Source organism: Peromyscus maniculatus, chromosome 20 (assembly GCF_049852395.1).
Source record: "Peromyscus maniculatus bairdii isolate BWxNUB_F1_BW_parent chromosome 20, HU_Pman_BW_mat_3.1, whole genome shotgun sequence".
Classification (NCBI taxonomy): Eukaryota; Metazoa; Chordata; class Mammalia; order Rodentia; family Cricetidae; genus Peromyscus; species Peromyscus maniculatus.
The window spans coordinates 20,893,560-20,921,481 of NC_134871.1; the positions used below are offsets into that span (position 1 = coordinate 20,893,560).

At 41.2% G+C, this 27,922-nt stretch overlaps 1 protein-coding gene and 1 long non-coding RNA gene across 17 annotated transcripts in view; one reads left to right on the forward strand and one right to left on the reverse strand.

Annotated features, from left to right (window-relative positions):
• Oxr1 (oxidation resistance 1) overlaps positions 1–27,922 on the reverse strand; it is a 414,716-nt gene that overhangs the window by 63,724 nt on the left and 323,070 nt on the right. Inside the window, exon 1 of one of the 16 annotated variants that reach the window (XM_042264644.1) lies at positions 5,039–5,057. The exons of 8 other annotated variants lie outside the window; for them this stretch is intronic. Coding sequence is in view for 4 of the 8 variants with exons in the window: in XM_076555803.1 (XP_076411918.1) it covers positions 4,312–4,531 (220 nt within the window). In the remaining 4 variants the exon portion in view is untranslated. Of the gene's footprint in view, positions 1–3,871; positions 4,100–4,311; positions 4,619–5,038; positions 5,058–27,922 lie in introns of those variants that run through there. 7 more of the 16 variants (XM_076555805.1, XM_076555803.1, XM_076555807.1 and 4 more) reach the window with 7 other exon arrangements.
• LOC121824263 (uncharacterized) lies at positions 1,146–27,879 on the forward strand. Its single transcript, XR_013046347.1, has 3 exons — positions 1,146–1,238; positions 1,987–4,144; positions 17,618–27,879. It is a non-coding gene; the product is annotated as an uncharacterized LOC121824263 (long non-coding RNA).

The following is a 27,922-nucleotide window of genomic DNA, read 5'->3' on the forward strand; positions in this document are numbered from 1 at the left end:
GTCTTAGGGATACTGATTTCTAGCTGTTTTGCTCTTTTGATTAACTGCAAGTGAACAAAAACAAATATTTAAATCTCTGACATTTGTACTTGTTCTTAAAACGTGTTCCCTTTTCTATAGTAGCACCAAGCATGTAGTAAAAACTGTGAGGAGTCTCTTAAGGATAAGGCTGCTGGTGACCACACAAAAGGGTTTTTTATGGAGTGCCCTCTCTCCTTATCCACACTATCAATCTCTGAGGTTTCAGTTATCCGCTGCCAACTACAGTCGGAAAATATTAACTGAAACAATGCAAAATTATATCACAGGCTGTAAGCTCCACACCATTCTAAGTAGCATAACGAAATTTATATCACCATCCTATCCACATATACTCCCTATGCCCAGTTCACCTACCCTGTTGACGTCACTCAGCCATTAGTCAGTAGCCACGCAATCAGATCAACTGTTACTGTATCATTATTTTACAGTGGCGTTAAAGTTCAAGAGTGGCCAATCAGAACGCAGAACACTGCTGGGATTAGTAATATTTCATGGCTTGCTTCACACAGTTCTAAAGGTTCTGAAAACGAACCAGCAATACAAAGAGTTCTCTTTTGGGTACATGATTCAGCATAGAGGATTTTAGCAGCTGAAAAGTCAAACAGATCCTATCACAGAATTTATTTCAGTGACCTTGTGGTTCAAATCCAAGTCAACAAAATATAACCTTTTGTTTTGTTTCTCAAATTAAGCACCCTGACAGTTATGTGAACCATTTCATCTTAGCTCTCTATATTTTCCAAAGCACAGATACAAAATTCAATAAAAATTTCAGCAAATTGAGAGACAAGTTAAATTACCCAAGTCAAAACAAACAACTTTTTGAAACAGAAGGATTAGGGAAGAATCAATTCAAAAGTTCTGGGCTATTATCCACCCTCTTTTTTATTGGATCATTTTTCATCCACTCTATATATACACAAAACATTATAAACGACTTAATGTCCAGCTCAACAGTGTGTGGCTGAGGTCTATGAACAGTATTAAAGATGCCGATGGCCCACTTTCTAGGCCGAAAGAACAGAACGGCTCACTACTGAGATCAGAACTTAAAGACCTAACAATAGCCATTTTAGCAAAAATGGTTCCAGGACTACGCCCACCTCTGCTGGCCTCTATTATTACCTTCCCAGCCAGGGGAAGTAAAGGACCAAGATGGAGAAGAGAACCAGCTTTAACATCTTCTCACAGGCAAGGTAAAGGAGTACGGAGTTGGGAACAGGGAGAGATTTGAGAGATAAACCACACCCCCTTCGCACTCCAAATAAACTGTGATCTAGGAGCTAGACACAGTAAGAAGATAGATGGAGTTTTTAAATGAACACCCAGTTGAATTGTTTGCTTTGCAGTGCCTCGGCACTGAATTCAGGGCCTGGGGTAAATTCATCAAGTGTTACACCCTTAGACTTTGTGACTGAAGTTTTAAAATAAGGACAGCTACATTAAACATAGTCTTTTAGATACTAAAAGGTAAATGACATGAAAAATTAAATGGTGCTGTTTAAAGAATACTGTCATCAACTGGGAAAACAGGGTGGCTGTAACAGAGTTTGGCAAAAGTTGGTGCTTACATCAACCTGTCAAATCCACTGATCTGTATTTACTTACAATATTTTTCAGCAAATATTTAAAGAGTATAACATGCAGACCAGTGGTTCTCAACCTGTGGGTTGTGACCTCTGTGTGGGCGAACGACCATCAGAAAACACAGATATTTTCATTATGATTTGCAACAGTAGCAAAAATACAGTTATGAAGCAACAACGAAATAACTTTATGGCTGGGGTCACCACAACATGACAGGCTGTATTAAAGGGTCACAGTGTTAGGAGGGCTGAAAACCACCAATGCAGGCTATTGTCCTAATCCCAACCAGAACGGTGTTTACGGTGGGAGCATGCTTTAAATTATGGATTATACTATGCTTCTTTGTAATTTTTATAGAGAACAATGTGATTGCATCCTTAGTGGGCCTCCACTGTGCCTTAACGACCATTTTCCTGAGGAGGTTTAACTTAAAAGCCAGAAGCTGACTAAGTGAAGGCAGCCGCCCTGAGGGGTCAAGGGAACAGCATTACTGGGCTGTTTGTAGAAAGTGTAAAATCAAAAGGCCTGCTGGAAGTTTTCTCTAGTCTTTCTCTAAACTGTCTATGGTAAAACTATGCTATCATTATCCTTCGAAACCTGAAATGGTCAGAAGCGAGATCTCCAGCGACAAACTGAGCTGCAGACTGCAGACAACCTATAGGCATGGAAGTGTCTGTGACAGGAAACATGGCTGACGGGGCTTTTCAAGGGAGGAGACAGGCATGTGGACATGTCAGCTGTCAGAAGCAACAGACCAATCTCAACGCACAGCACAGCCTAAAGGACACGGATGCAGGAATGACTGGTCCAAACCCAGCTGCAAGGCCTGAGGAATAAAATGCTCACTGTAAATGAAGACTGCTTAGAAATCTTAACCGTACGGTGTGTTTGAGACAAACGTATGCACGCTGCTTCTCAGAATCAAGACAAAGTGGGCAGTGACAACTCAGGTGTTCCACCTGTAAGCTGTGTCCACAGCAACCACTCGCTGTGATTCAGAAAGCAACCAAGCTTTGGGCAGAGCACTTATTTCTTGCCTTGTCTTCAGAACCCTGTATCATAACCTCAGAGACATGCTATGTCCAAGCTTTATCATCCATCTATCTCACTGGTTTCGCTCTAAAGGTCAAGACTCTCACAGAGCTGAGGACCTGAGATTATTTAATCCCACCTCATTCACAAACAAGGAACCACAGAAGTTACTGCCAGGATCAACCCACCCCACTCACTGTGGTCACACTGCTGTGACATCTCAAGGCCTCTTTAAACTGTGAGATTTGGGGCAGCGTGAACCTTAAAAAGAAGGCACTATGAACTTCAGAAGCAGGTTCAAGAGAAGAGACATTTGTAGAGGTTCTGCAGCTGTAATTCTGAAGGAAGATGGCAGACAGAAGGTGCTCAATGTATGTTCAGGAACGAAAGATCCGTATGTGTGTGCGCATCTCTTAGAGATTCAATACCCCCCTTTCTAGTTGGGTGGCCCCACATACTGCATAGCCACCCACTCAGAGGTTGATCAATAATAACACCCGTCTTCAAGAAACTGAAATTCATAAAAAACAAAAACAAAAAAAAACTCTTTACTCAGACATTGCAAGTACTGTTCTGCATTCCTGATCTCAACTTTAAAAAGGATTTTTAATCCAGCCAAAAACTTTACAAAACTACCCCCCACACCCTTGAATTTTTTTTTTCCTAACTTCAAAAACAGGAAAACAGGGTTCTCATGAAGGAAGACAAAGTGGGCAAAGTAAGGAAAAATTAGTTAAAGGACATGCTGACACTAGATTTTAAAAGTCCAGTTTCTTCAAGTTACACACCCACAAGACAAGTGAGGAATACTCATTACTTCAAGGCTTCAAAAGGAACAGGAGTGCCTAGTTATGGACAAATTTTATGGATTTTGTACTTTTCTCTACTTTTGAAACTGAAATGTTCATATATCCACCCTGAAAGCACCTATAAACATACTAAACACAAGATGAAAAAGAATATATGAATGACTGATCCCACAGAAAGCCAATAACGCCGGGAAAACTACCATATGCATTACACCAAAATACATATGCTGCACTTGACCCTGCTCAGGGGGGGATCAGAACCGTGCCATTATAAGGTCTTTAACGAGCAGCCGAGGGCTGCTGCGGGGGAAGAGAGGGAACACAAAAGTTCAAGGCAAATAATAAGTGAGAAAAAGTTCCCGGGTTCGGCCTCAAGAGAACACACGGTGTGCAAAACTCACTTCGGTTCCCAGACGAGGGAAGCGCTTTCGATTACAAAGTGCCATTTGTTGGGTTTGGTTTGGGTTTGTTTGTTTGTTTTTAAGTTAGGGAAGGAGCCCTGGCAGCGGGCACGCACCCGAGTCCAACCCGGGACCAAAGCAAAGGCCGCCCGAGCAGACGCGGGCGTTCTGGAAGTCTAACTCGGTGCACGTCACAACTGGTTGGAGGAGGCCAGGGAGAGGCAGGATCCCACACTGAACCGGGGGACAAGTCGGTGGCGGCGCCTGTCCCGGGTAGGAAGGGCCACCACCAGGCAGCTGCCAGTCTCGGGGGGGCTCGCACACCTGCCCGGGGCCGCACACCTGCCCGCGCCCCCCTCGGCGTGGCGCCGCCTCCCGGTCCCGGTCCCGGTCCCTGTCCCCGTCCGCGCGCAGGGAGGCGAGGCGCCGCAGGGACTCACCGGGGCACTCACCGGGCCCCTCGGGGCTGGCCGGCGACGGCGGCCGCTGCTCGGCGGGGCCGCAGCCGGGGTCTCCCGGGGCCGGCTCCCTCAGCAAGTCCTCGAAGCGCACCTGCCGAGCTTCGCTGCCGCCGCCGCCGCCGCCGAGCCCCCACAGGCGGCTGGCCGTGCCCCGCAGCAGCCGCCCGCTCTTGCCGGTGAACGTGGTCAGGTAGTCCATGCCGCCGCCGCCGCCCGTCGCCACGGTTCTCGGGGCCGCGGCCGCCGCGCGACAGCGCCCGCCCAGCCTGCCGAGCCGGGGGCGGCGGCTCCGCGCCTCCAGGCGAGCGAGCGAGCGAGCGGCGCGGGCCAGGCCTCCTTGGGCCCGGGGCGGACCATCATCGGGCCGCGCGTCGGCGGCGGGGGGGTGGAGCGGGCGCACAAAGTTCCGGAAAAGTTGTGCTCGCCGTTCCCGCGCTCCGCGACGGGCAGGGCTTCACTGAGCAAAGCGTGGCTCGTCTTTCCGGGACCGACCCCGAGGTTAGAAACTCCGGGACCTGGACGTCTCCCGGGCCGGCTCCAGCCGCCCTCCCCCACCTTCCTGCCGCGGTGGAGCAGACCTGCCCCGCCCCGCCCCGTCCCGGACCCAGCCGGACTTTCTGGACCGCCGAGGAAGGGAGGACCCCTAGCCTCCAGCCCGAGGGCAATGCGGGGCCCGCAGCCGGTCCGGATGCTCTGCTAGACTTACCCGGAGTTCAAGGGCCTAGCAAAGTTTTTGCTAATGGTGTTGGAAACTTTGTGTGTGTGCTAATGGTGTTGGAAACGTGTGTGTGTGTGTGTGTGTGTGTGTGTGTGTGTGTGTGTGTGTGTGTGTGTGTGTGTGCGTGCGCGCGCGGCGCGCCATGTAGCAACTTGCACCTTTAAAAACATTTTAAATTTGTTGGCCAAGTAGCGATGATGGCGACTTTAAAGGTTAAGACTGCAGTCATACTTTTAAATGAGGCAGTGGCCATGTTTAAAGTTCGCTGTGAGCTTTATGAACTTTTGCTAAATTGACTTTGTAGGAATCCAGTGCAGTGAAGGAAGGCTCTGAAGATGAACAGATCTGCCTTTTAGGTGGAAAACAAGGCATTGAGAAAGATCAGTGACTTTTGACACACCCTTACAACTCGGGTTTTGTTTCCTGTGAGATCTGGTTAGTCTTTTCATGTCTGTTTATAGCTTTGTTAGTTTCCCCACAAATTAAACAAGCCCTCTTTTTTGGAGTCGCCAGTATATTAAAGTATTTGAGGGTAAGTTGTGATTGCTCAGGACATTAAAAGGCTAAAGACTCTGAATAATGGAGTCTAGAAAATGGGGAACTTATTTTGCCCAGTTATAATCCCTCCTGAGGCTGCTGCCCTCTGATCAACGTTTTAAATCAGTTGACAAATCTTTTTTCCATAAATTTATCAGTTTAAATTCTCACTTGATTGAATGAACTTCAGGATCCTAACATCAGCATCAACTTTATACCTGGTTACAAGTACAGAATGTGTGGGCAGCGTCCCCAGAGTGCCTCATTTACAGTGCTTATGAGGAAGAGGCCAAGGGAATTGCATTCTCAGCAAGCATTCCTATGTTCCGAAGTGTTGCTTGGTTTAAAAACAGCTCCAGCCTTCCTTCTGTATCTCTTAAGGACCTCTTGGTTTGGCCATGTAATGGACAATGTTCGTGATCCCCCAAACTCAGATGTTCAAATCCTAATCCCACATGATGGTTTAGGGAGGTAATTGAGTCATGAGGATGACATCCTCTGGAAAGGAACCAGTCCCCTGGTAAGAGCAGCCTCAAAGAGCTCTCTGATCTACCTGCAATGTAAAGGATCCACAGCTAAGAGTCTGTAACTAGAAGAGGGTGCTGCCCACAAAATCTGCCCTTGCGTGGCACCCTGATTTTGGATCTCTGGACTCAATCAATGCAATCAAGTTTTGTTATCCGTAAACCACCCAAGAATGGTACTTCCTGTTTAAGTTTGTCTTGTTTATATCTGAGAATTACATTTCAATAGAAAACATCACTGGGTTCAGCACCTCCACTGAGTTCTTTGAGTCTCAGCATGCTGCTAGCTAGGTTTGGTGAGCACAGGCCTCCTGCAACCCAGCTACCATGGAGGACAACAAAGATTAGAAGTTCAAAGCCAACCTGGCCATTTTACCAAGACTTTGTCTCAAAATAAAATTCAGAGAGAAGGAGGCTAGAGAAGGAGAACAGATGGAGAGAGAAAGGAAAGAGGGTGCTTCCAAAATACTTTTAAAGAAAAAATCTTGATAAACTGAAATACTTTTCTAGGGTGTGTCTTCTATTGTCTTACTAGAGTTACTTGCTTTGTGATTGCCATAAACAAACAGTGTTTGAGTCCTTAATGCCCAATTAATCCTGTGCTTCTATATCCCAACAGTAGGAAACTGCATTCTGTTGTTTCAAAGACAATTTTATAACATGTTAACCCCTGCCTCCCATTTTTTTTCTACATCGGTATCACAGAAGGCAAGAGCTGCTGGACCAACTGTGTACCTTACTGAATACAATTTGATTGCAATGCATCTGGACCCTAATATTTCCTATGGAATCAACCTCTTAGTCTGTGTTTCACATTTCTCATCTCTGCTGTCATCATTCCAGTGAAGCACCAAAGTTATCACTCCAAAATGTTACATTACCTTTGACATGACCCAGAAAGTCATGGGCCATCAGATGTGAATGCTCACTTTACTCCCCCCCCCTTTTTTTTCATCTTATGTTCCTATACAAGTTCCTTTCCATACTCTGACTCAGAAAGAGGTCCTTAGTCCTGTCCTAGCCTCCCCCTGAAATCTACTTTGATCTTGGTCTGGTTGGCGTTGCCTGTGGCATGCCAGCCTGTGAGTCTTCCTATTGCACTTTCCCTACATTATCTCCTTGGCCCTTACCCTAGGTGGGCAACATAAATCTCTGTTGTCCTTAGAAAACTTCCCTTGCGTACCATACTCGCTTGGAGGTTACCTTTCACTTCATTTTTAATGTCTTGTTGCTGACGTGTAACTTACGTACCATAAAATCCACCTGTTCAAAGTGTACAGATTGAGGAAATATGAACAACTTTGTCTTTAAACAGTTCATCACGTGAAAATAAGCTTAACTGTTTGTTAGACACTCCCCATTCTACCTGTTGCCCTAAGCAATCACTAAGCCGATATCTATGGACTTGCTTTAATAAGCATCTCATATTAAGAAGTCATGTAATATTGACTTTGAGGGCCAGCTTCTTTCATGGCATGTCTTAGCCCCAGGCCTTCTTCATACTGTAGGTGTATCTATCTGTACATCACATAATGCTACCCTGGACAGAGACCCCATTTACTCATTCATTAGTTCTTCGATATTGGGATTTTCCTGATTTGATGGTTATTATTAATAATGTTGTAACCATCTGTGCATCTAAGTTTCTTTTCTGATATTATATTTCACTTGAGTATATACAAAAGAATGTTAAATTTATAGTTTTTAATCTACATACTAAAACATTCCATATTAAACTTCCAACTATTTTCTTTACAGTCATGGAACAATTTATCCTTGAGTTCATATGACATTCCAAGGTGATCCAAAGTGCCAGTTTATTTATTTTTTTTTTTATTTATTTTTTTTTTTTTGGTTTTTTTTTTGAGACAGGGTTTCTCTGTGTAGCTTTGCGCCTTTCCTGGAACTCACTTGGTAGCCCAGGCTGGCCTCGAACTCACAGAGATCCACCTGGCTCTGCCTCCCGAGTGCTGGGATTAAAGGCGTGCGCCACCAACGCCCGGCATACAAAGTGCCAGTTTAAAAGGAAGTAAAAAACAATAAAGCTAGAGGCCTTGTCTCTCCCAAAACATAAAGTTACAAATTGTATATTGGCCTAAAGAGAGACATATAGATCAATGGTATAGAATTAAGCGTTAAGAAATAAACTTTTAAAGGTATTGGTTTTCAACAAGGATGCCAAGGACATTTAATGGGGGTTTGTGGGGGGGGGTAGAGGGAGGGTGGGGGGGTGGGTACTATCTGCAACACACAGTTCTGGAATGACTGGTAGCCACATGTCAAAGCAAGAGCTTAGATTCCTCCCTCATACCAAACACACGTTAATTCAATATGGCTCAAAGAAACAACTAAGAGCTAAAACCGTCTAACTCTTAGAGGAACATGGGAGGTGTGGAAAATCTTCACAGTCTGGGATTTGACAAGACTCTAAGCAGTGACACCAGAAGCTCACATAACCTAAGCAAAGCCCCTTACTTCTAGTCAGTGAAATGCAGTTAGCTGCCAGTAAACACCAGTGTCTTCTATTAGAATAATGGACCACTGATTGTGTAGACAACAGGTATGTGAGGATAAAGTGTGGTACTTCCTGCAGAGGGCATTTTGGCAGAATCTACACATTTTAAAGCATATACACTTTAATTCAATAAGCACACTTTTTTATGATAGGTCCTATTTATGTCTGAAATGATACTGTTTCCTGTTTACAAAAGCAATATATTGAAAACACTTTAAATGGTAATAAGCAAATAAGTAAGATGTTTATGTATTCAAAAATTCAAATCCATGTGTTCTTGCTGGACATAGTAGCATGGACTTGTAACAACCAGTGCTCAGAAAGCTGGCAGGAGAACTGCTGGAGCCAGCCTGGGCTATGTAGTAAGACTTACTCAAAGGGAGGAGACGATTTCTTGGTATAGTTAGTAAAATGTCCTGGAAAACACACACACACACACACACACACACACACACACACACACACACATATGAAAGCAACTTTCAGAACACCTATCTGTGTTTCCATTTTTGAAAGTGGAACAAAGTGTATGTATCCACATATAAAATTTTGTTAGCACATATATGGAAATAGTAGCTAATCCTGGGGGTTCAAGACTGCAATCTTAGCTATTAGGGAGGCTTAGGCAGGAAGTTGGAAAGTTAAAAGTCTGTCTTATAAAATGAGTTCAAACCCAGATTGGACCACTGTTGAAACTACAAATACGAATCAATACACCCCCCCACACGCTCGGGGGGTGGGGTGGGGAGAAACAGACACAGAAAAAGAAAAAGAGGAGAGAAGGAGAGAAAGAGAGAGACAGAAACAGGCACACTCACACATGAGGGGGAGAAAGAGAAACAGACACAGAAGAGAGAGGAGAGACAGAAATAGAGACAGAGACAGACACACACGGGTGGGGAGAAACAGACACACAGAGAAAGAGAAACACACACACCACACACACACACACACACACACACACACACCACACACACACACCACACACACACACACACACACACACACACACACACCACGATGTACAGGAATGGGGATGTGGCACAATGGTCCAGTGTTTACGCAATGTATGAGGCCCTCACTGCAATCCCCTGTATCACAGGAGGAATTAGAAAAGAAAGGTAGCTTGTTGCTTTCTGACACAAGTAACCCAGGTTAAGTGGGAGGGACTGAACTTTCGTTGTTGTACACTATGTATACATAGCTTATTAGAATGTTTTTATAAGTTAAAAATATTTCAATGAGTCTATATTGTCTTCTAGGAAGTTGTAAGATTATGCAATATTAAACTACTGTTACTCAGGCCTGCCTGGCTAAAAATATTTACGATAAAAAGCTGTATTTCTTAATCACCAGTTCTTACTGCACCAAGTGCAATCCATTCTTTCTCTGCAGGGGTAATCTTTCTATCGATTTAGGTCACTGGAGCACAGTGTACATGGCTCACTCAGAGTGCACTGTCGCCCCATTATTAAGAACATAGGCCCTAAGGCCTGCCACCTTTGGTTCCATCTTTCCCACTACTAGTAGTGCAGTGGGAAGCAACGGACTTAACCAATCAGTCCTGTGGACTCCGTACCTGTGAAAAGAGAGAAGCTGAGGAGATTTCATAAGGAAGCATGAGCCCAGGAGACAGCTCAGAAGTACAGTGCATGCTGTGGAAGCATGAAAATTCAGTTCAGACCTCACCATGAGTGGAAAGAGCTGGCCACAGTGACACACACATTGAAGCCCAGTGCCTTCATTGACAGGTAGATCCCTGGGGCTTGCTAGCCAGCAAGTTTAGCCTAACTGAGATCCCAGTGAGAGATCCTGTCTTTAAAAAAAAAAAAAAAAAACAGTGTGGTTCCTGAGGAAAAACTCCTACCCTATCACACATATGTAAACACACACACACACACACACACACATGCCTTCTATGTGTCTTATGTGTCTAGATGACTATCTGAAATATATTAGTGCCTTAGTAAATGTGTTATTTTATAAGTTTTATTATAATGATTATTATCTTGCTCAATGCAAGAAATAATTGTATGGGAAGCTAAAACAGAGTCTGGGGAGATGGCTCAGCAGTTAAGAAAACTTTCTTCTCTTCCAGAGGACCCAAGTGTGGTTTCCAGAACTCCCATTGGTCGTCTCATAGCCAACCACACATAACTCCAATTCCAGTGAATCTGACCCCCCCCCCCTTCTGGCCTTCAAGTGTACCTACACACATGTGGCATACAACACACAAATACATAAATAGAAATAAAATCTTTTTCAAAAAAAGGAAAAAACTAATACAGAAGACATCATTAATTATGTTGGTATTCTGTGGGACCAATTTTAAAATAATCCTGACATGTATGTAGCATTTCCAATCAGGGAAAAGTTGTGAAAATGTAATACATGTTTTCATCAATCAGTCAATTTTACCCTCTTGCCTTAAGTCTCAAACACAATGGCCATATTTTATTCTTAGAAAAGGAGGAGTACTCTGCCTTTTCCTTAGTGATATTTTGTCTCGTTGAAATAATTTCTTCATTATCTTTTAAAAGAAAAGGGAAATATATACACATAATAAAAGTTCAAGGAGTATAAAAAGCTATATAGTGATACGTTTTCACCTCTTTGCAAAATCAAGGCTCCATGATTTCTTTTGTATCTCTCCAGGAATACATAACATATCCATATGTATATGTGCACTAGTGTGAGCATGTAGTGTATGTAGATATATGTACCCTTGCATTTTAAAGGAAAAATGGAAATTTATTGTATCAATTGTTTTACTTAAATTTATATCAAAGCCTTTCTATATTAAAACATGTTAGAGCAACTTCATTGTTGATATAGTTTTGGAATTGAATTCATTGTAGGCTATTGAACAAAGCAGTGTCGTGAGCTCCCAAAGTATTCAACTTTATGACATTTATTAACTACAAGTTATGTGAAAAGCTCACAGAAATGCATTTTGCTCATTGGTTGGAGCTGTGTGCATGCATGTGCTGACATTATTAGCTAATTAAAGAGCAGTTCCCTTAGATTCCCCGAATTTAAAGAAAGTCTCCCCTGACACCATGACTCTGAGGACACATTGTTCTTTAGATTTTGGAAACAACTGCAGTATCTATTGTTCAAAATAAGGACAGTAACTTACCTTTCATCATAAAAGTTTCAAGTAATCCCTTTTTAAAAGCTGTCTGTGGATCGAATTCAGCATCTCTAGTTCATGTTAGCAAATGCTTTTCCACTGAGCCAAATCCTCAGCCCATCAAGTAAGACAATTTTTGTTGAAAGTAGGAACTTGGAAAAAAACAATTGACAAGGAAACTAGAAAGATCACTCTGATTTTATTATTGTACCCAAAAAGTGTTCTATCCAAGCATTATATATTATATCCAAACAATCAGAACTGTATCTCCAAAATCTATTGGTTTGTGCTTTTCAAATTTTCCTGCTGGGTTAGTATTTGTAAGTTGGCTGTGGCAGCTGAAGTCCTGGTTAATATTGTCTTTGTGGTCTTTCCCCACTCCCACTCCTGTCAGTCACACCTTGCCAAGCTCTCCCAGTTCAAGCTCACATCTTATCTTTTTGCAAATCTGACATCACGGTGGCTTTTCTATTAATAACCCTCTCCTGACATTCTTGTTGGTTCACTGAAACTATCAGGGATAGATTCGCTACTATGTTCATTACTTTTTTCAAAATACTTTCTAATGCCAACAATATTATTGGATCTTGGAGGACTGGGATTTCGCCTGAAAGCAGCAAATGTAGACCATTTCCTCAAATTGAAGTACCTGAGCAGTGAGCATCTGATGCCAAATCGTTACACAAAATGGTAAAATGCAGTAAATATTCTCATGAAAAGGTGAGCCACATTAATAAACACAGAAGAAACCTGGATCCTCAAGAATCAGACTATGTCAGAACATCTGCCCAGCAACTATTATGGCATAGAAATGTCAGGAGTCAAATTTCTGATGGGAGAAGCAGAACCAGTGATGGGATCAATGAAACCAACACTAAGCAAAGATGTTTCAAAAGCATTAGGAAATGGAATGTATCTCTTACACAATCAGTACATCAAGAACTGTTGGTTAGCCTTCAGCTTGACTTGGTACAGGGCCAAACTCGGGCTACCCTGGACTGTAACTGTTCTTTTTTTTTTAACTCTTGTTCTTCCTTCTTCTTTTCTTCTTCTTCCTTCTTCTTCTTCTTCTTCTTCTTCTTCTTCTTCTTCTTCTTCTTCTTCTTCTTCTTCTTCTTCTTCTTCTTTCTTTCTTTCTTCTTTTCTTTTCTTCTTCTTCTTCTTCTCTTCTTTCTTCTTTTCTTCTCCTTTCTTCTTCTTTTCTTCTTCCTTCTTATTTCTTCTTCCTTCTTCCTTCTTCTTTTCTTCCTCCTCCTCCTTCTTTTTTAAAATTCAAAGCCTTGGTGCTTCTCTGTCCACAAAAGCTACATTTACAAAATAGGGTTCCAGTGTGTTGGAGTACTAAAACAGAAGATAACATAGTTACCTAGAACTATGACAGCAACATTAAAGCTTTGCTATGGTCAGTAGGGTAGGAATGGACCCAATGGTATTGTCCTGCATTTATAATCATTTCCATCCCTACTATGCACCAAGTAACTGTTTTTTTCCTAATTCAGAATATTAAAAAGTTAGTTCCCACACTTGTCAGAAAACTACTTTCATGTCAGTGAAACAAAATGGGGACCTAGCAATACCACCATTAAGAATTATAATTAAAACCCAGGTCATAATAATTCACATCGACTTAACAGAATTATTTCAGTACTATTTTTACATCCTACTGAAAGTAATAATTATAATTACCTAATTATAGCCTCAAATACTCCATACCTGGAATGAGGCAGCTTCTGGGGCTTCTGGATCACTTTCACTCAACTGGTTGAGCGAATGCCAAGGATATTATGAATCTACCTACACTTGTGAGAATCAACAAAGGAGTTTAGGAACAGTGATCAGAATCTCTAGGGAGAAATGTTATATTGTGAAGGCAAACATTCTAATTCTCCTTTCTAACACAGGTTTCTGCCTGATTCTTTGGGGTTGTAGTAGAGAGTGCCTACCACGGGACTGTGTTCACAGCTTAGTGTGCTCCCAACCTCTACATGAGGTTGAGACCCTTTTTCCTGCTCTCACTCCATTTCTTCTCCTCTCAGCCCTATAATAAATCTTTACACATTACTCTGACTTATTTTATTTATTAATAAAATATTCTTATTATTCTTAAAAGGCTTAGGAAAGCCTTGGTAGTATATTAAATGCCTCATTTTAATGTTAATTTCAGACACTTAGATATTTTAAAGTTCTATGATATTTAATTATATTTAGAGATTTTCTAGATTAAAATTATTAAAAATAATTTCCCTGTCTTGGAATTTGTATTTTTTTAAAAAAAATGAATAGAAAACAATGAAAAGTGCAAAAGAAAGGGCAGATAAAATTTGGGGAGACCTAACTCTGTTGCCAGTTATTACATGCTTTTATGCCAAAATCCAAGTTTCCAGATTCCCCCTGTAGGGTTGAAACCTTTTTCCCACCCTTCAAGGAAGGCAGTCATGGAGATGGGTGGGATCTAAACCTATGATAGCTTAGCCTTAGACACACTGGAGTGTAACAATGGAACAAGAGCCTGCCTTCAAGCCTATCCATCTCTCTCAGGGTGAGTGAAGAGTCAGAAGATCAGCTTGTCATCAACCAGCCGCCCAGCTGGGCTGCACACACTAACAGGACTGAACAGTGAAAGAACTACCTCCTTTCCTAAGTGTAAAGGGCACGCCTGCTCCCCACCACTCGGATACCACTTGAGAACAAGGCTAATAATGTCAGGTGACTGCAGCATAAATGCCAGCTCCAGGAAAAGAACCCCAAACCCGGGCAGTCATCCTTAAATGATCCAGCAGTGCCTAGAGAACATGGATTCCACAATGAGTCAGGCACTGGCCATTTCTGCTAGACTGTTTACTCCTCAGTCTCTCCAGAAGAGAGCAGACACAGCAATACATCCACCTTCAAAGCTGCAGTCTGTGCAACTCTACCACACGGAAAGGTAAATCTTACCCTTTGGCTACTCCATGAGAGCAGCAAGCAAGGCCCCTCCACCCATCCCACCCATCCTTTACCAAGGCACTCAGATGTTAGCACCATAGTGACAATTATTGATTGAACTGAACAAGGACTGATCGGCTATCACTTTATATTTGTTCTTCTAGTTTCCTACGAATCAGGAAGGAAGGAGTCGGGATGAGAATCTTTAAATATACAGAGAAATTTAAATATTGCCAGGACACTGGATTTCAGCCAGCCCTGCTAACACGCAGGATGATATGTGGACACACACATGTGTGTTCCCTCATGAAATAGCATATACTGTGAACTTTGAAGGGCTTAGCTCTCTCCTCTTTAGTCCAGATTTAGTGCAGACACAGTAATCTTAAATCCTCATTTTCTCTGCATTAGAAACACTAGCTCACAGTACTTCCTGTTGATAATGAGAATCGGCTGTGGGACTTTTTAAAAAGCAATTTCCCCAGCTACACACAGACAAACCAACTCTAGGCTAATAGAGTCAAGGCTCATGTGTCTGTCCTTTCTAAATTATTAGCCAAGTTTAAGAGGCTGCTACTTCACACTTCTTCCAAGTGATTTCACATCTTTGCTTCTTTTCAATCATACACTAAATTATAAAATTAATTTGGGCAGTCACTGAGCAGAAATTACATATATGCTTTATACACTGGTGTGAATAAGATCCCATGTGTATAGAACAACCAGCATCTTACTCTCCAGTAAGACATCTGATATGAGACCCCAGGGGAGTCACAGCCCACAGATTGAGAACCACTGCTCCAGAGTACCACCATCCCTGCCTCAGTACACAATAGAGAACATATTCTAGATTGTGCAGAAGCAACGTGTTGGATCATGAGTCTGGATCCCTGACTCATTTTGTAGAACTGAACATTTCATTAAGAAATTAAGACATTATATAACAAGTCACTGAGGTTTAGGAGTTCATTTAATACTGTAACTGAAACTTAGGTTACCCTGGAGGGTTTTTAACAATGTTTAATTTGCATTATTAAATCCTATGCAAGATTGATACACCGAAGACAACATGAGTGATATTGTCAGGCTAATACATTTGTTTTTCAGGAGCCTTCTGCCATTTCTATATTCTGAAGAATATTCTGATATTGTGAGAAAGAAATTGGTCTCTTATGCGTGCCAATAAGGATCTTCTTTATGTAACATAACCAGAAACAAAACAACAAGGAACCAAAGTAAAATGGGTAGAATGGAGAGGCACTAAAGGTGAAAAGAAACTTATCAATTACCTGTGGTTTACATTGCAAGATTTTAGTTTTAACCCATCCCAATTCTATCAATATCTTTACAATCAGAAAAAATATGAAATTGAAGTTATTAAACGTTTGTTTGCAAAATTCCAGTTTTAGATTTTATATATTTGTTTTATCTAAAACTATACCAGAAAGGGTTTAAAGGAATTGCCTTTCAGAACTGTAAAGTCTTAATCCTTTTTTTTTTTTTTTTGGTCAGGGGGTAGTGGGGTGGGGTGGGGGAGCGGTCCAGAGCTGGAACCCAAGGTCTTCCCTGTATTAGCAACAACCTCAGCCTCAGGCCTGTCTGTCTAGCTCAGCTTCATTAAGAGGCTAGGTAGAGGGGCTGGAGAGATGGCTCAGAGGTTAAGAGCACTGACTGCTCTTCCAGAGGTCCTGAGTTCAATTCCCAGCAACCACATGGTGGCTCACAACCATCTGTAACGAGATCTGATGCCCTCTTCTGGCCTGCAGTCATACATGCTGTATACATAATAAATAAATAAATAATAAATAAATAAATAAATAAATAAATAAAAATAAATAAATAAATCTTTAAAAAAAAAAGAGGCTAGAAAGTCAAGGGTCAGGGAAGTAAGTGTAGGGCATCTCCCATTGGGATAAGAGTAGAGCAGAAGAATTCAGGGCTTCCCCATAGGAAGTGCTCATATATCAAATTTCCATCTACATTTTATTCAGGCATTAATTGCTCCTCTCCCAGTCCACCCAAACACTGCTAAAGTACCAGGATGGCCATGGTTATCCAAGTGTGAGATGCAGCTGTTTTGATGGATTGGTTGATTGAAATTTAACTGTTATGTAAAACAAGAACAAATAATACCTATTTGGGATTATTTATATATATATTTATTATATATTATTTATATATGAATATAGAGAGCATGATAGATAATATGGACAGTGTTAGGCAATTTTTTTTTCTTGACTGAACAAATTTAGATGCATTATCTTCTGGTTTTAGCTATTGCTCTATACAAAGAGATAAAAAACCATGGCCTATGGATCCAGTCTGGTCTTCAATAGTTATTGTAAATTATGTGTTATTGTAACACAACCATGTCCAATTATTTATGTATTGTCTGTGGCTGCTGTGGGGCTTCAGAACAGAAATGGCAAGTTGTGAAAGAGCTTATGACCTCAAAGGCTGAAAATCTTTACTCTGCTTTGCTTCAGAAAAATTGTGTTGACTTATTCTGACCTGCTGAGATCACTTGGAAACTACTTCATCACGGTGCCATTTTAATGCCCCTTTGGAATGAATTAGGCACAAATCTGCCTCTATTGTTCAGGTAGATATTTAATAAAAGGTGAGGGGAGTTATAAGAAGCAAGATAAAAAACAAAAACTACTTCTGAGGTTGACAATGATTTCCTTGCATTAAGTACTTTAAAGATGTATCAGTCCCCTAGATGATGGGCTTTATTTCTAAACAGTGCTGCAGATTTGCTGAATGTCTTCCTACCATGAAGAAGAAATTGAGGTTTGGAGCTCAAATGATCATTGTTTTCCTCCCCCCAGGTTATCTTAAGCCTATAAGGTTTCTATATCCTTCAATTCCAATTCAACACCGTTTCCCAAAAGTTGATGCTTTGGCTTGAATGTGCACTAGTGTGTTTCTAGTCTCCAGGTGGTCGAGCTGTTTTGGAAGGCTCTAGAACCTTCAGGAGGTAGAGCCTCACTGGAGGAAGCCGGTCACTGAGGGCGAGTTTGAAGTGTTATAGCACCGTTGACCCACTTCCTGTTCTCGCCCTGCTTCCTGAGTGTGGATGCCCTGTGACTCATCAGCCTTGTGCTCCAGCATCCATACCTTCCATGCCTGGTACCATGTTTCCCCAGATGGGTGGACTACATCTCTCCATAACTGTAAGTCAAAACCAGAGCCTTCTCCCATGAGTTCCTATTGTCAGGGTATTTTGTCATTCATCACAGCAACAGGAAAAGAAGCTAATACACTCAGATCATTGGCCCAAGTACAGTTGTCTCAAAGAGTCTCCATCATCCAGATGCAGAATATCTAGCTACCACCAAATCTGATTTATCTTCCTAAGGACGTGCCAACACTATATTTTTCAGATTCCTTTGGTTCAGGAGTTCTCAAGAGACTGATTTCTTCCCTGCAGATGGATTGTAAAATGATGTGGCCTGTTGCCACACCCATCACAGAGGAGCTCCAGTTGGTGGTCCTCTGCTCCGTTTCCTCAACAGGTTTTGCAGAGCAATATGGTGGTATAATATGCCAGCTACTAAACATGGCTGTGCCATGTGCTACAAGTAATATGGTTCTAAACCATATGTAGTGGTACATACCTATAGTTGCAGTACTTGGAGGCTGAGGCAGGTGGATTGTGAGTTTGCGGTCAGCCTTGGCAAAACCAGCCTAAATTCCATACTAAGACCTTATCTCAAACAGGAGGAGGAAGAGGAAGAGAAGAAAGAGGCTGAAGCAGCAAAGGAACAAGGAAGTTCACTTCGCTACTCTCAAGAACTTCAAATCTAGAGAGTTGAGATTTGAATACAACATAAACTTCTAACATATTTCCTCCCATATGTATTATATGTATGCATATATTATACATATACATGTATTTGTTTGTTATAAGATACAGTATATGTTTCCCAAATATATTACACTTCCTCCAAATGTATTCACCAAAGGTCTATGGCTCTGTGGCCACATATGAAAATTCACAGTCACTCAGTTTCCTGGACCAAGGTGTTTCCATTCATGTAAAGTAGCTGTGGGTATCCTATACGCAATCCTCATTCATCTTAGCCTATACATTTCTATAGCCTAGCACTTTCATTCTTTCTTAATCCAGCTCATTGTTGGTGATTGAGAAGAAGAAAGCACAATGGGAATTAAACTTTGCCCTTCTACTAACCTGTGAACAACATACAGCTTCCTCAAAAGAGATTCTCCTCTGTCCTGCCTGTCTGGTTAGTGTGTGAATTCCGCACTAGTGAGTTCCTTCTGCCTATTTACAACCTCACAAGAGGTTGTGGCCTTGATGACCCTCATTTTGAAGAGTTTCCTGCCACCATTTATTTATTGACTTCTACTTGCCAATGTGTCATTCCTGCTTATGTTACTTTCAAGTGCAAAGTTTAACAAATACTTTGTCAACTCACAGTAGTTTCTTCCCATTTGCCTTTCTTGTTACCTTCTTTGGAGAGCTTGATCCTTGCTGGTGCTGACTTGAGTTTTAGATGTTCAAATTAAATTAAAATGCCCCCTGTTGCCAGGCGGTGGTGGCGCACGCCTTTAATCCCAGCACTCGGGAGGCAGAGGCAGGAGGATCTCTGTAAGTTCGAGGCCAACCTGGGCTACAAAGTGAGTTCCAGGAAAGGCGCAAAACTACAGAGAAACCCTTTCTCGAAAAAACAACAACAACAAAAAAAATGCCCCTTGTTGATTTCCTATCTATCTATAGTACTATAATGAGAACAGAGATTTCCCCTCCTGTTGAGAATATGGTATAGCACTCAGATATTGTATTTGTTGAGTGAATGAAAGAAATAATTATTTCCGTTCCCTACATTTTACCCAAGATGCTTTCTACAGCCCAAAAATTAGAAAAAATAAAGCTAGCTTTCTTCTTCTCTTCATTACAAATGCACCAGTTATACCTTTTTCTCCAAGGTACTCAGCCCCTGCTTCAAGTGTTAAAAATCCTCACATTCAGGCCATACCCAGACCATGGAATGTGGACTTGTCCAATGTTGGACCCAGATACCCAGGAGGAAACATCTCAGCTGACTTCAATGCACAGCCAGTATTCAGCGTTACTACAGGCTTCCCGCTATGTCCACTGTAGTTCTCTATCCTGTTAATGAAACTGTACTCCAGAGAAGAAGAAATATCATGACAACATCTCGTAAAGAATCCCTGGCTAGGGCAATGAAGACCTATTGTTTCCTAGACGAGCCATTGCACTAAGGGCTTTTCACATAGTGTTTCAAGTATAACTCACATTGTTTCCATGAAGGATGTTCTAGAGCTGCCCTGTGCACCCAGGAGGCTAGGGCCTGTAAATCCCAGGAGACACATCGGGTGGGTCAGTCTCCTGTGTGTTCTCTTTTAACTGACTGACACATATAACACAAAGATTTCAGGTGCAATATTTCACTGTCTACCCAAATACAGTTCCTGAATGGTCAGGTAGCACAGTTAATGGTATATTTCAGATAAATGGCATTTATATGGATCACATCTATACCGAAAAATGTCACTTTCTGTTTGTCCGGGATTCAAATTTACCTAGTTATCTCCTCGTTTTACATATTAGTTCTGGCAACCCTAATTGTAGCTGGAGTTTTCTCTAGTCCTGCTCAGCACCATGGACCCTGCAACCACTTATAAAATAATCACTTAGAAACTTATATTAATTAAACTGCTGGGCCATTAATTAGCTCAGGCCTACCATTGTCTAGCTCTTACACTTATACTCAGCCCATTTCTGTTAATCTATATGTCGCCATGTGTTCTATGGCTTTACCTGCTCTCTTTACATGCTGCTTCCTGGACGGCAGGCTGGCGTTTCCTCCCACTCTGCCTTCCTGTTCCCCCAATTCTCCTCTCTGCTAGTCCTGCATATACTTCCTGCCTGGCTACTGGCCAATCAGCTCACAAAATAAACCTCCCTTTTAACTACGTGGAGTTGCCTTAATATTTAAACCAATACCTACCCATAGAGATAATTTGACAATGTCTGGAGATACTGCTACAGCAAAAATAAACTATTGGAATATACTAGGCTGAGGCCAAGCATGCTGCCAGTAATGTCACAGTGTTCAGGGTGCCCCCTTCAATGTCCAGATTCAAATGTCAGTAGAGCTCGCATAGAAAACATTGGTTGAGAAGATGTCAGGAAGGATTAAGCACTCTCTTAAATACACCATGTCCCTGGGGAACTTTTAAACCATGTCTTAAGAAAGGCTTATTTTATCCTGCATCTGGTCGCATTATCTAACATCCTGAACTTGCCCTCGGTGTGCTTCACGTGTAGACAGCCTTCTTCTTCCCTTGGCCCTGGTATTCACTTCACAGAGATGGGGAGGAGAGCGGACTGCTGCTAGTAGAAGATATGTCTTTCCTCAAGTTTTGACCTAGTAACTCTGTGTTCCCATGTAAGACACCCTGTCTCTGAAGTCTTCTTTGTACCAGTTGAACTTCACTGCAATTAGCACAGAGACTGAAAAGAGAGGTGTGATATGTGCCCATACGTTAAGAGAGAAGATAGATGGGCGTGAAGTAGCTTGTTGCTAACAGAATGATGCTGCTTTAGCTAGTAACTAACATTGTATGTGAGCATTATTAATACGACAGCATGTGTTTAAAAGCTCTAGAGTTATATTGCTATCCATGCCGATATTTTCTTAAAACTTTAATGAACTTTGAAGCAAAGTTTATCTCTGTGATTTTACAGGAAGTGGATAGTAGCTTGCCATGAATAAGGCCAAGTCAATTGAACTTTATTATGTGCATATATTGAAGTTTGATTTGGGAACTTGTAAAAGTATGCTGGGTATTTTTCAAATATTATGTTTAAATATGGTGTGTATTTGGTTAACATTTAAAGAAAACATTTCCTTAAGAATTTGTGTTTAAACATTTTCTCATGGCAGAATGGGAACTTCAAAAGATTAAATTCGTTTTAGCAGATGTAACTTTAATAGATCCATTTTAAGATGCTTGGGAAATTGATTTGCAAAGTAATAGATGATTGTGCAATAAAATGTTATAGCTTGAATTTTTTCTCAAAGTAAAGATTAGTTGCTATCCAGTCTCTCTCTCTCTCTCTCTCTCTCTCTCTCTCTCTCTCTCTCTCTCTCTCTCTCTCTCTCTCTGTGTGTGTGTGTGTGTGTGTGTGTGTGTGTGTGTTATTTTTAGACAGAGGTTTACCGCATTTTAAAGTTGTTACACTAATTACTTTCTCCCAAAAAAGAACCAACCATGAGTTTTGAATAAAATAAAAAGAACCCAATACAGGTTACATGCAGAAGGATGGTGGTTAATGGGTCAAGAAATGAGATCGGTAGGGGTGGGGTGGGGACAGGGAAAGAAGTCAGGAAGAGAATCAGCAAAAATAAAGTATGTATGAGCTGCCATGGTGAAAACTATTGCTATCCTTATTCTGAAAAATAAATAACAAATATAAAAGAGCTCTATCCCAAGGCCTGGCCAAGATCCCAGTGAGTATTATCTGTTTTAGCAGAAGGATAATCTTAATTATCATGTGTGTTAGTCAGCTTCCTTTGCTGTGAAAAGAAAAAAAACATAAAAAACAAAGGAAAGGTTTATTGGGATCCAATTTTCAGAATTTGGTTCATGGTTGCTTAGATTGCTTGTGGATTGTGAGGAAGAAGGACGTCGTGATATAGATATGTGTGGAGTGAAGTCGCTCATTTCATGGGAAATAGGAAGGAGAGACAGACAAGAAGAGGAGGGAAGAAGAGAGAGGAGCAGGAGAGGAGGAGGAAATGGAAGAAAGAGACAGGGAGGGAAAAAAGAGACATCCCAGGGATCTACTTCCTCCAAAAACTCCTGCCTCCCAATCGACAACTCAGCCATAAATTCATCAATAGAAATGAGGCTAGCACTTTCATGAAGCCGTCATTCGAACAGAATAGAATTAGTCCATCAGCTGGCATCCACATTTTCAACACCTAAGCCGTGCAAAGACACAGAGATTCAAACTGTAACATGGAGACCTAAAATAGAATTAAATGAAATATACGGTTTCATATTTTTGTGTGCCATACCCAGTGATGACATTAATATGATTGCCATTCCTCCACAGTTTGATCTTGTTTATAACACACAAAAAGGTAAATGTGTAAAGGTAAATGTGTATTAGGATTGTAACAGATAAGGAACAAGGAGGAACATGTTATACCCAGTGCTGTGGTGATAATCTAATTGTACTGAATTATTATTTTGATTGTATGTTAATAAATAAAGTTGTCTGGGAGTCAGAGCTATTAGAGCCATAGCAAGAGTGTGGTGGTGGTGGCACACGCCTTTAATCCCATAGATATCTGTGTGTTCAGGGTCAGAGCTATTAGAGCCATAGCAAGAGTGTGGCGGTGGCGGCACACGCCTTTAATCCCATAAGATCTCTGTGTGTTCAGGGATACAGCCAGCATTGGAGACATATGCCTTTAAGACCTAGGGGGCTGTACATTCAGACAGTGACGAGGCAGTCATGTGTTTGGGTTTACAACCAATGAGAAGGCAGAACAACATACTTTAAAAATACGAACCGACAGGAAGTAGGTCTCTTTTCGCGAAGCTGGGACAGCAGGAGGAAGGGTGAGATTTTAGCTCTGAGCTCTGACTTCTCGGCTTTCTCTTTTACATTGTTTCTGTGTTTCTTATTTAATAAGACGGTTGGTTACATCTACACAGTGCCATTTCCTTGGTGTACTAGAAGTAAACTAAAGAAAGATTCCCAACCATGGTGTCCCTGACTGTGGGGATGGCAGGAAGGTTATTGGGTGTTCAGTCCAGACTAGCTGTGCACTGTCTTGCCAATGTCTCTTACTACATTGTTTTGTTCCTTTATGTGCCTGCCTTTGAGAATGGGAACCATCAATGCAAGTGACTGCACATTAATGTGGCTCTACTACTTTCCTGCCTTGTGGGAATATTCTGAATGACATCAACTCAGAGTAAAGCATCAATCAAAGAGTATGCTAAACATCTTTGAATCCTACCTTAAAATCCCCATCTTATTCTAAGAGTGCTAAGCAAGCACATAAACATCCTTGTTCAAGCCTAGACAAGCTGCCACACTTCCAACCCCACCTTAAACCATGCTTGGAATATAAAATATCCAATCATGTCCCTATTTGCCACCATGTAATCAAAACTCTGAAGTCTTTGTTGAGGTGAAGCTCTCCTTGCTATAGTTAGCTGAAGGATGACCCTAGAAAAAAGAAACGTTCTGCATACTTAGGGAGCCACTTTTTAACTACCTACCATTAAATTATGAACTCATAAATCCCATTCATATTACCTTCAGCTTTTACATAGTCCTTCTTTGTTACATTTAGTGAGATGTCAGTGTTTTTGACTAAGATCCTTTAGCGGGCCATCCAAAGTCCCCAACTAGTTAAAAAAGTCATATAATTAGGACGGAAGTTCCTAGCTAGAGCTAAAAAAGCACATCACAGCATCTGGGAAGAGATGCCAATTATGAATGACTTGATATACTATTATAATTTTGGACTATGTCATTAATTTTAGCCAAATTAAGTAGAGTATATGGTGCTGGGCTAGACAACAGAAAATGTTGGGAAGGGGTTGAAGTTAAATTGTGACTGTCAGCCTGAGGGGCCTGGACCTTTGAACGTTAGCAGAAGGGAGTCTCTAAGTGTGTGGTATGCATTTAGGAATATAGTACAGTTGGTTCAAAAGTATTTGTACTTGATACCAAAGTGTGCTGCTGTGGGTCACGGGATTTAGATTCTGCAGGAGCTAATTTATAATTTTGTCCTTTAGATAGCTAATAACAATGCACATTCCTTCTTGCCTATACGTAAATGCATTCTTACCTATGCAAATTCTGTCCAGTAGACATTCATGTGACTTTCCCCAACATTAGAAAATTGTGCTTCCACCTGCAAAAATTCATTGTAATGATCTCCATCTACAAATAGGTTCATTTCATAGACTATCCTTGAATTGTCTGTCATATTACTGGCTTTCCCATTCAGAAGGCCAATTTAGTATTTAACATGTGCTCACTTTTATGCCTTAATCCTGATTTTACCTTGAGAGATGAGTATTGAACTGTATTGTATTATTGCCTTATTTCTACATAGAACCCATTTAGAAGTACACTCAAATGCTCACTTATATGTGAGTACATATATTAAAGTTTTTCCTTTAACTGTAATGATTTTTAAATAGAAAAATGAAATAAGATTACTGAAATACAGTATTTATTACTTTGAGTCTTTAAACTTTGAAACATTACATCATGCTCCCTCACAAATCTACCCACAGTAGAAGAAACATATTAGGTCCCAAAATATTACTGTATTTTATGATAATTTTACCAGTAGCAACGATGTTGGCAATCTTAATTACTCTAATTATGATCCTATGTGAAAATTAGAGCAGTGTGTCGCACAGCAGACAACTGAGCGGCAGAAGGATTTGTAGAACATGTTTGTAGAATGTCAAAGGAATGGTCATAATTGACTTCCAGGTTTTGCTTGTACTTAGGGCTAAGGAGCAAGAGAGACTATTAGACAGAGCCTATTCTTGTCAAGGGACCAGAGAGAGGCTATGGACTGGACATTCACTGGGACAATACAGAAGAAGGAGACAAAACAACACAAAACAAAACAAACAAACAAACAAAAAACAACTGTCTACAAAGTTGAAAATCATGCACAACTACGAATGTGCCTTCCTGCAATAGGAAGCCTGTGGTGATGGGCGTGCCTGCTTTGAAAGAGTATCAGCATCTCTGCCTCAGAGTTGGAACCAATGTTTTCTCTACTGGCCTGCTTACTTTTTCATTTATTTCTTCTAAGCTGTATTTATCTAAATAAAAACTTAGATCTTCTAGATTATTAAAGTCCAAACCAATACACTATAATATACAGTCATACAGAGGAGGGCTGCTTGAATTTGGGGTTATGGAAGCAAATCCATGCTGGCCTGCCGACTCCCTCTGTCAAGCCAGGGCCCCTACTAAACCAGTCAGGCATCAGTGGTTCACAGGCAGGCAGTATGGTGTCCACCTCTGGGAATGTTGGAGGCTTTTATTTTCTGCTCTTTGAGAACTGCTCTCAGTTTCGATGGAAGAAGCCTCTGGATCTATAAATGTACTACCATAAACACAGCCTCATAATAAGTTTAAAAAGGGTTTGGTGTTTAATAACTTGTGGAATTCATTTGACCCATGTTTCCAGAAAGAAAAATATGATACACTTTATAGTGGGCAAGTACAGTGAGGGATTCATATGCTGTTAAAAGGTGTGTCTTTCTGTATGACAAGCACATACCAGCGTCAAGATTTCCAACTGATCGCATACTTCAAAGGCCTTAGTCTGTACCAGGGTGCAGAGAAGCTCAAAAGCATGAGAGCAGTACAAGACTTTCTAGTAAATGCTTGGCTTCAATGAGTGGGTAGCACAGCAGTCCATTGGCGAGCCACTAAAGTGGGGTGCCAGGAAAGCATGCCGTGAGAAGAGAGGCAGTCTTGGAAGCATCATCCCACTTATATTCAAGTTATAACTGTGGCATTGAATCTCAAACCCGTGGTCCACACTCACAGAGTATAACACCCACTGTGGAATCATTCTGAGGAAGGATGCTTGACAGATTTGAAAGTCCTTTCAACAGAATGATGTCTAAAATTGCTCCAGACTAAATGAATTGCCCTGTCTTTAAAATATTTTGAAGAAAGATTTCTGGAATTAAATGGTTAGCCACTCTAACTATATGAAAATTCTCTTTTACATCTATTTATGAAGTTGCTTAGGCACAAAACTAATTCTTTTGGTCTTTAAGCAAGTTTATGGGAAATTCTAACATACCCAAAAGTAGCAGAATAGCACAGCCAATGACACATGCCATCAACTTTTAAGGTTTTGTCCTGTGTGCATAATTTCTCTGCGATCTTCTTTGCTGAAACATCCTAAGGGAAACTCCAGAAATTTGTGCTTAAGTATGTGTGTCTAAACTTTAAAGATTTGGACATTAATTTTAAAATGTCTTTATCATACTGAGTGAAATTTGTGCTTGTTCTACGGTAGAATTTAATAACTAACCCTTGGCCATGATTCTCCATCAACTAAAATGTATTTTTGTAGTTGATTTCCTAACTAGTCCAACAGGTCCATATTACAACAGCTTGGGCCTCTAATTATTGAAGCCAGTGTTTCCCAGCCTTCCCTTATAAATTAATCACCTGGTGCTCTTAAGATTCAGTGCAATGCCAGGCGGTGGTGGCACACGCCTTTAATCCCAGCACTCGGGAGGCAGAGCCAGGCAGATCTCTGTGAGTTTGAGGCCAGCCTGGGCTACCAAGTGAGTTCCAGGAAAGCTGCAAAGCTACACAGAGAAACCCTGTATTCAAAAAAACCAAAAACCAAAAACCAAAAACCAAAAACAAACAAACAAAAAAAAGATTCAGTGCAGGCAGCCTGGAGGTGGTGGTGCATGCCTTTAATTCCAATGCTTGGGAAACAGAGGCAAGTAGATCTCTGTGACTTTGAGGCCAGCCTGGTCTACATAGTGAGTTCCAGGACAGCCAGGACTGTTACCATGCCACCCCCCCAAAAAAATTCAGTGGAGACTGAGAAGGCCAGTTATGCTATCCTAGTGATGATCTTCCTGGTGGCCCTAAGCATAGTAGGATGAAGTGTTGAACACTTCAGAGCAACATCTAGCAAAAACTTCATTGGCCTTATTTGCTGCATGCCTTGTGATGGGCCAGTCATCCTGGGTTGTGTCCCGTGTCCTGTTTTTGCACGTTTTCTTCCATGTGGTATTTATAATTTAACTTATTCTTCCTTCAAAACTGTTGTTCTTACAATAAATGATAACTTAAAACTTGATTCGGGCTCACTTGCTTCAGTATGAACATCTTACAGAATTGTATGTTCAGTGAGCTCTTCCTTCTGTATGAAGACAATTCCTCTGCTTTTCTGGTGACCGTAGTGTTAGAGAGCAGGCTCTAGCATCAGATTCCTATGATTCAATTTCTGTTTCCTTCACGTCTTACGTGTATCACCTTAAACTAGTTATGTAATTTACATGTTGTTTCTTCACTTATAAATGGGTGAAATGATCATCCCTATTCTAGATGGTTACCATGGAGACATACACATGTTACATGTCCAATAAATGAGTGTTGTTTTTATTGTTGATTCTGTAATCTTTTTCCTCCAAAAATTTCACTTGTT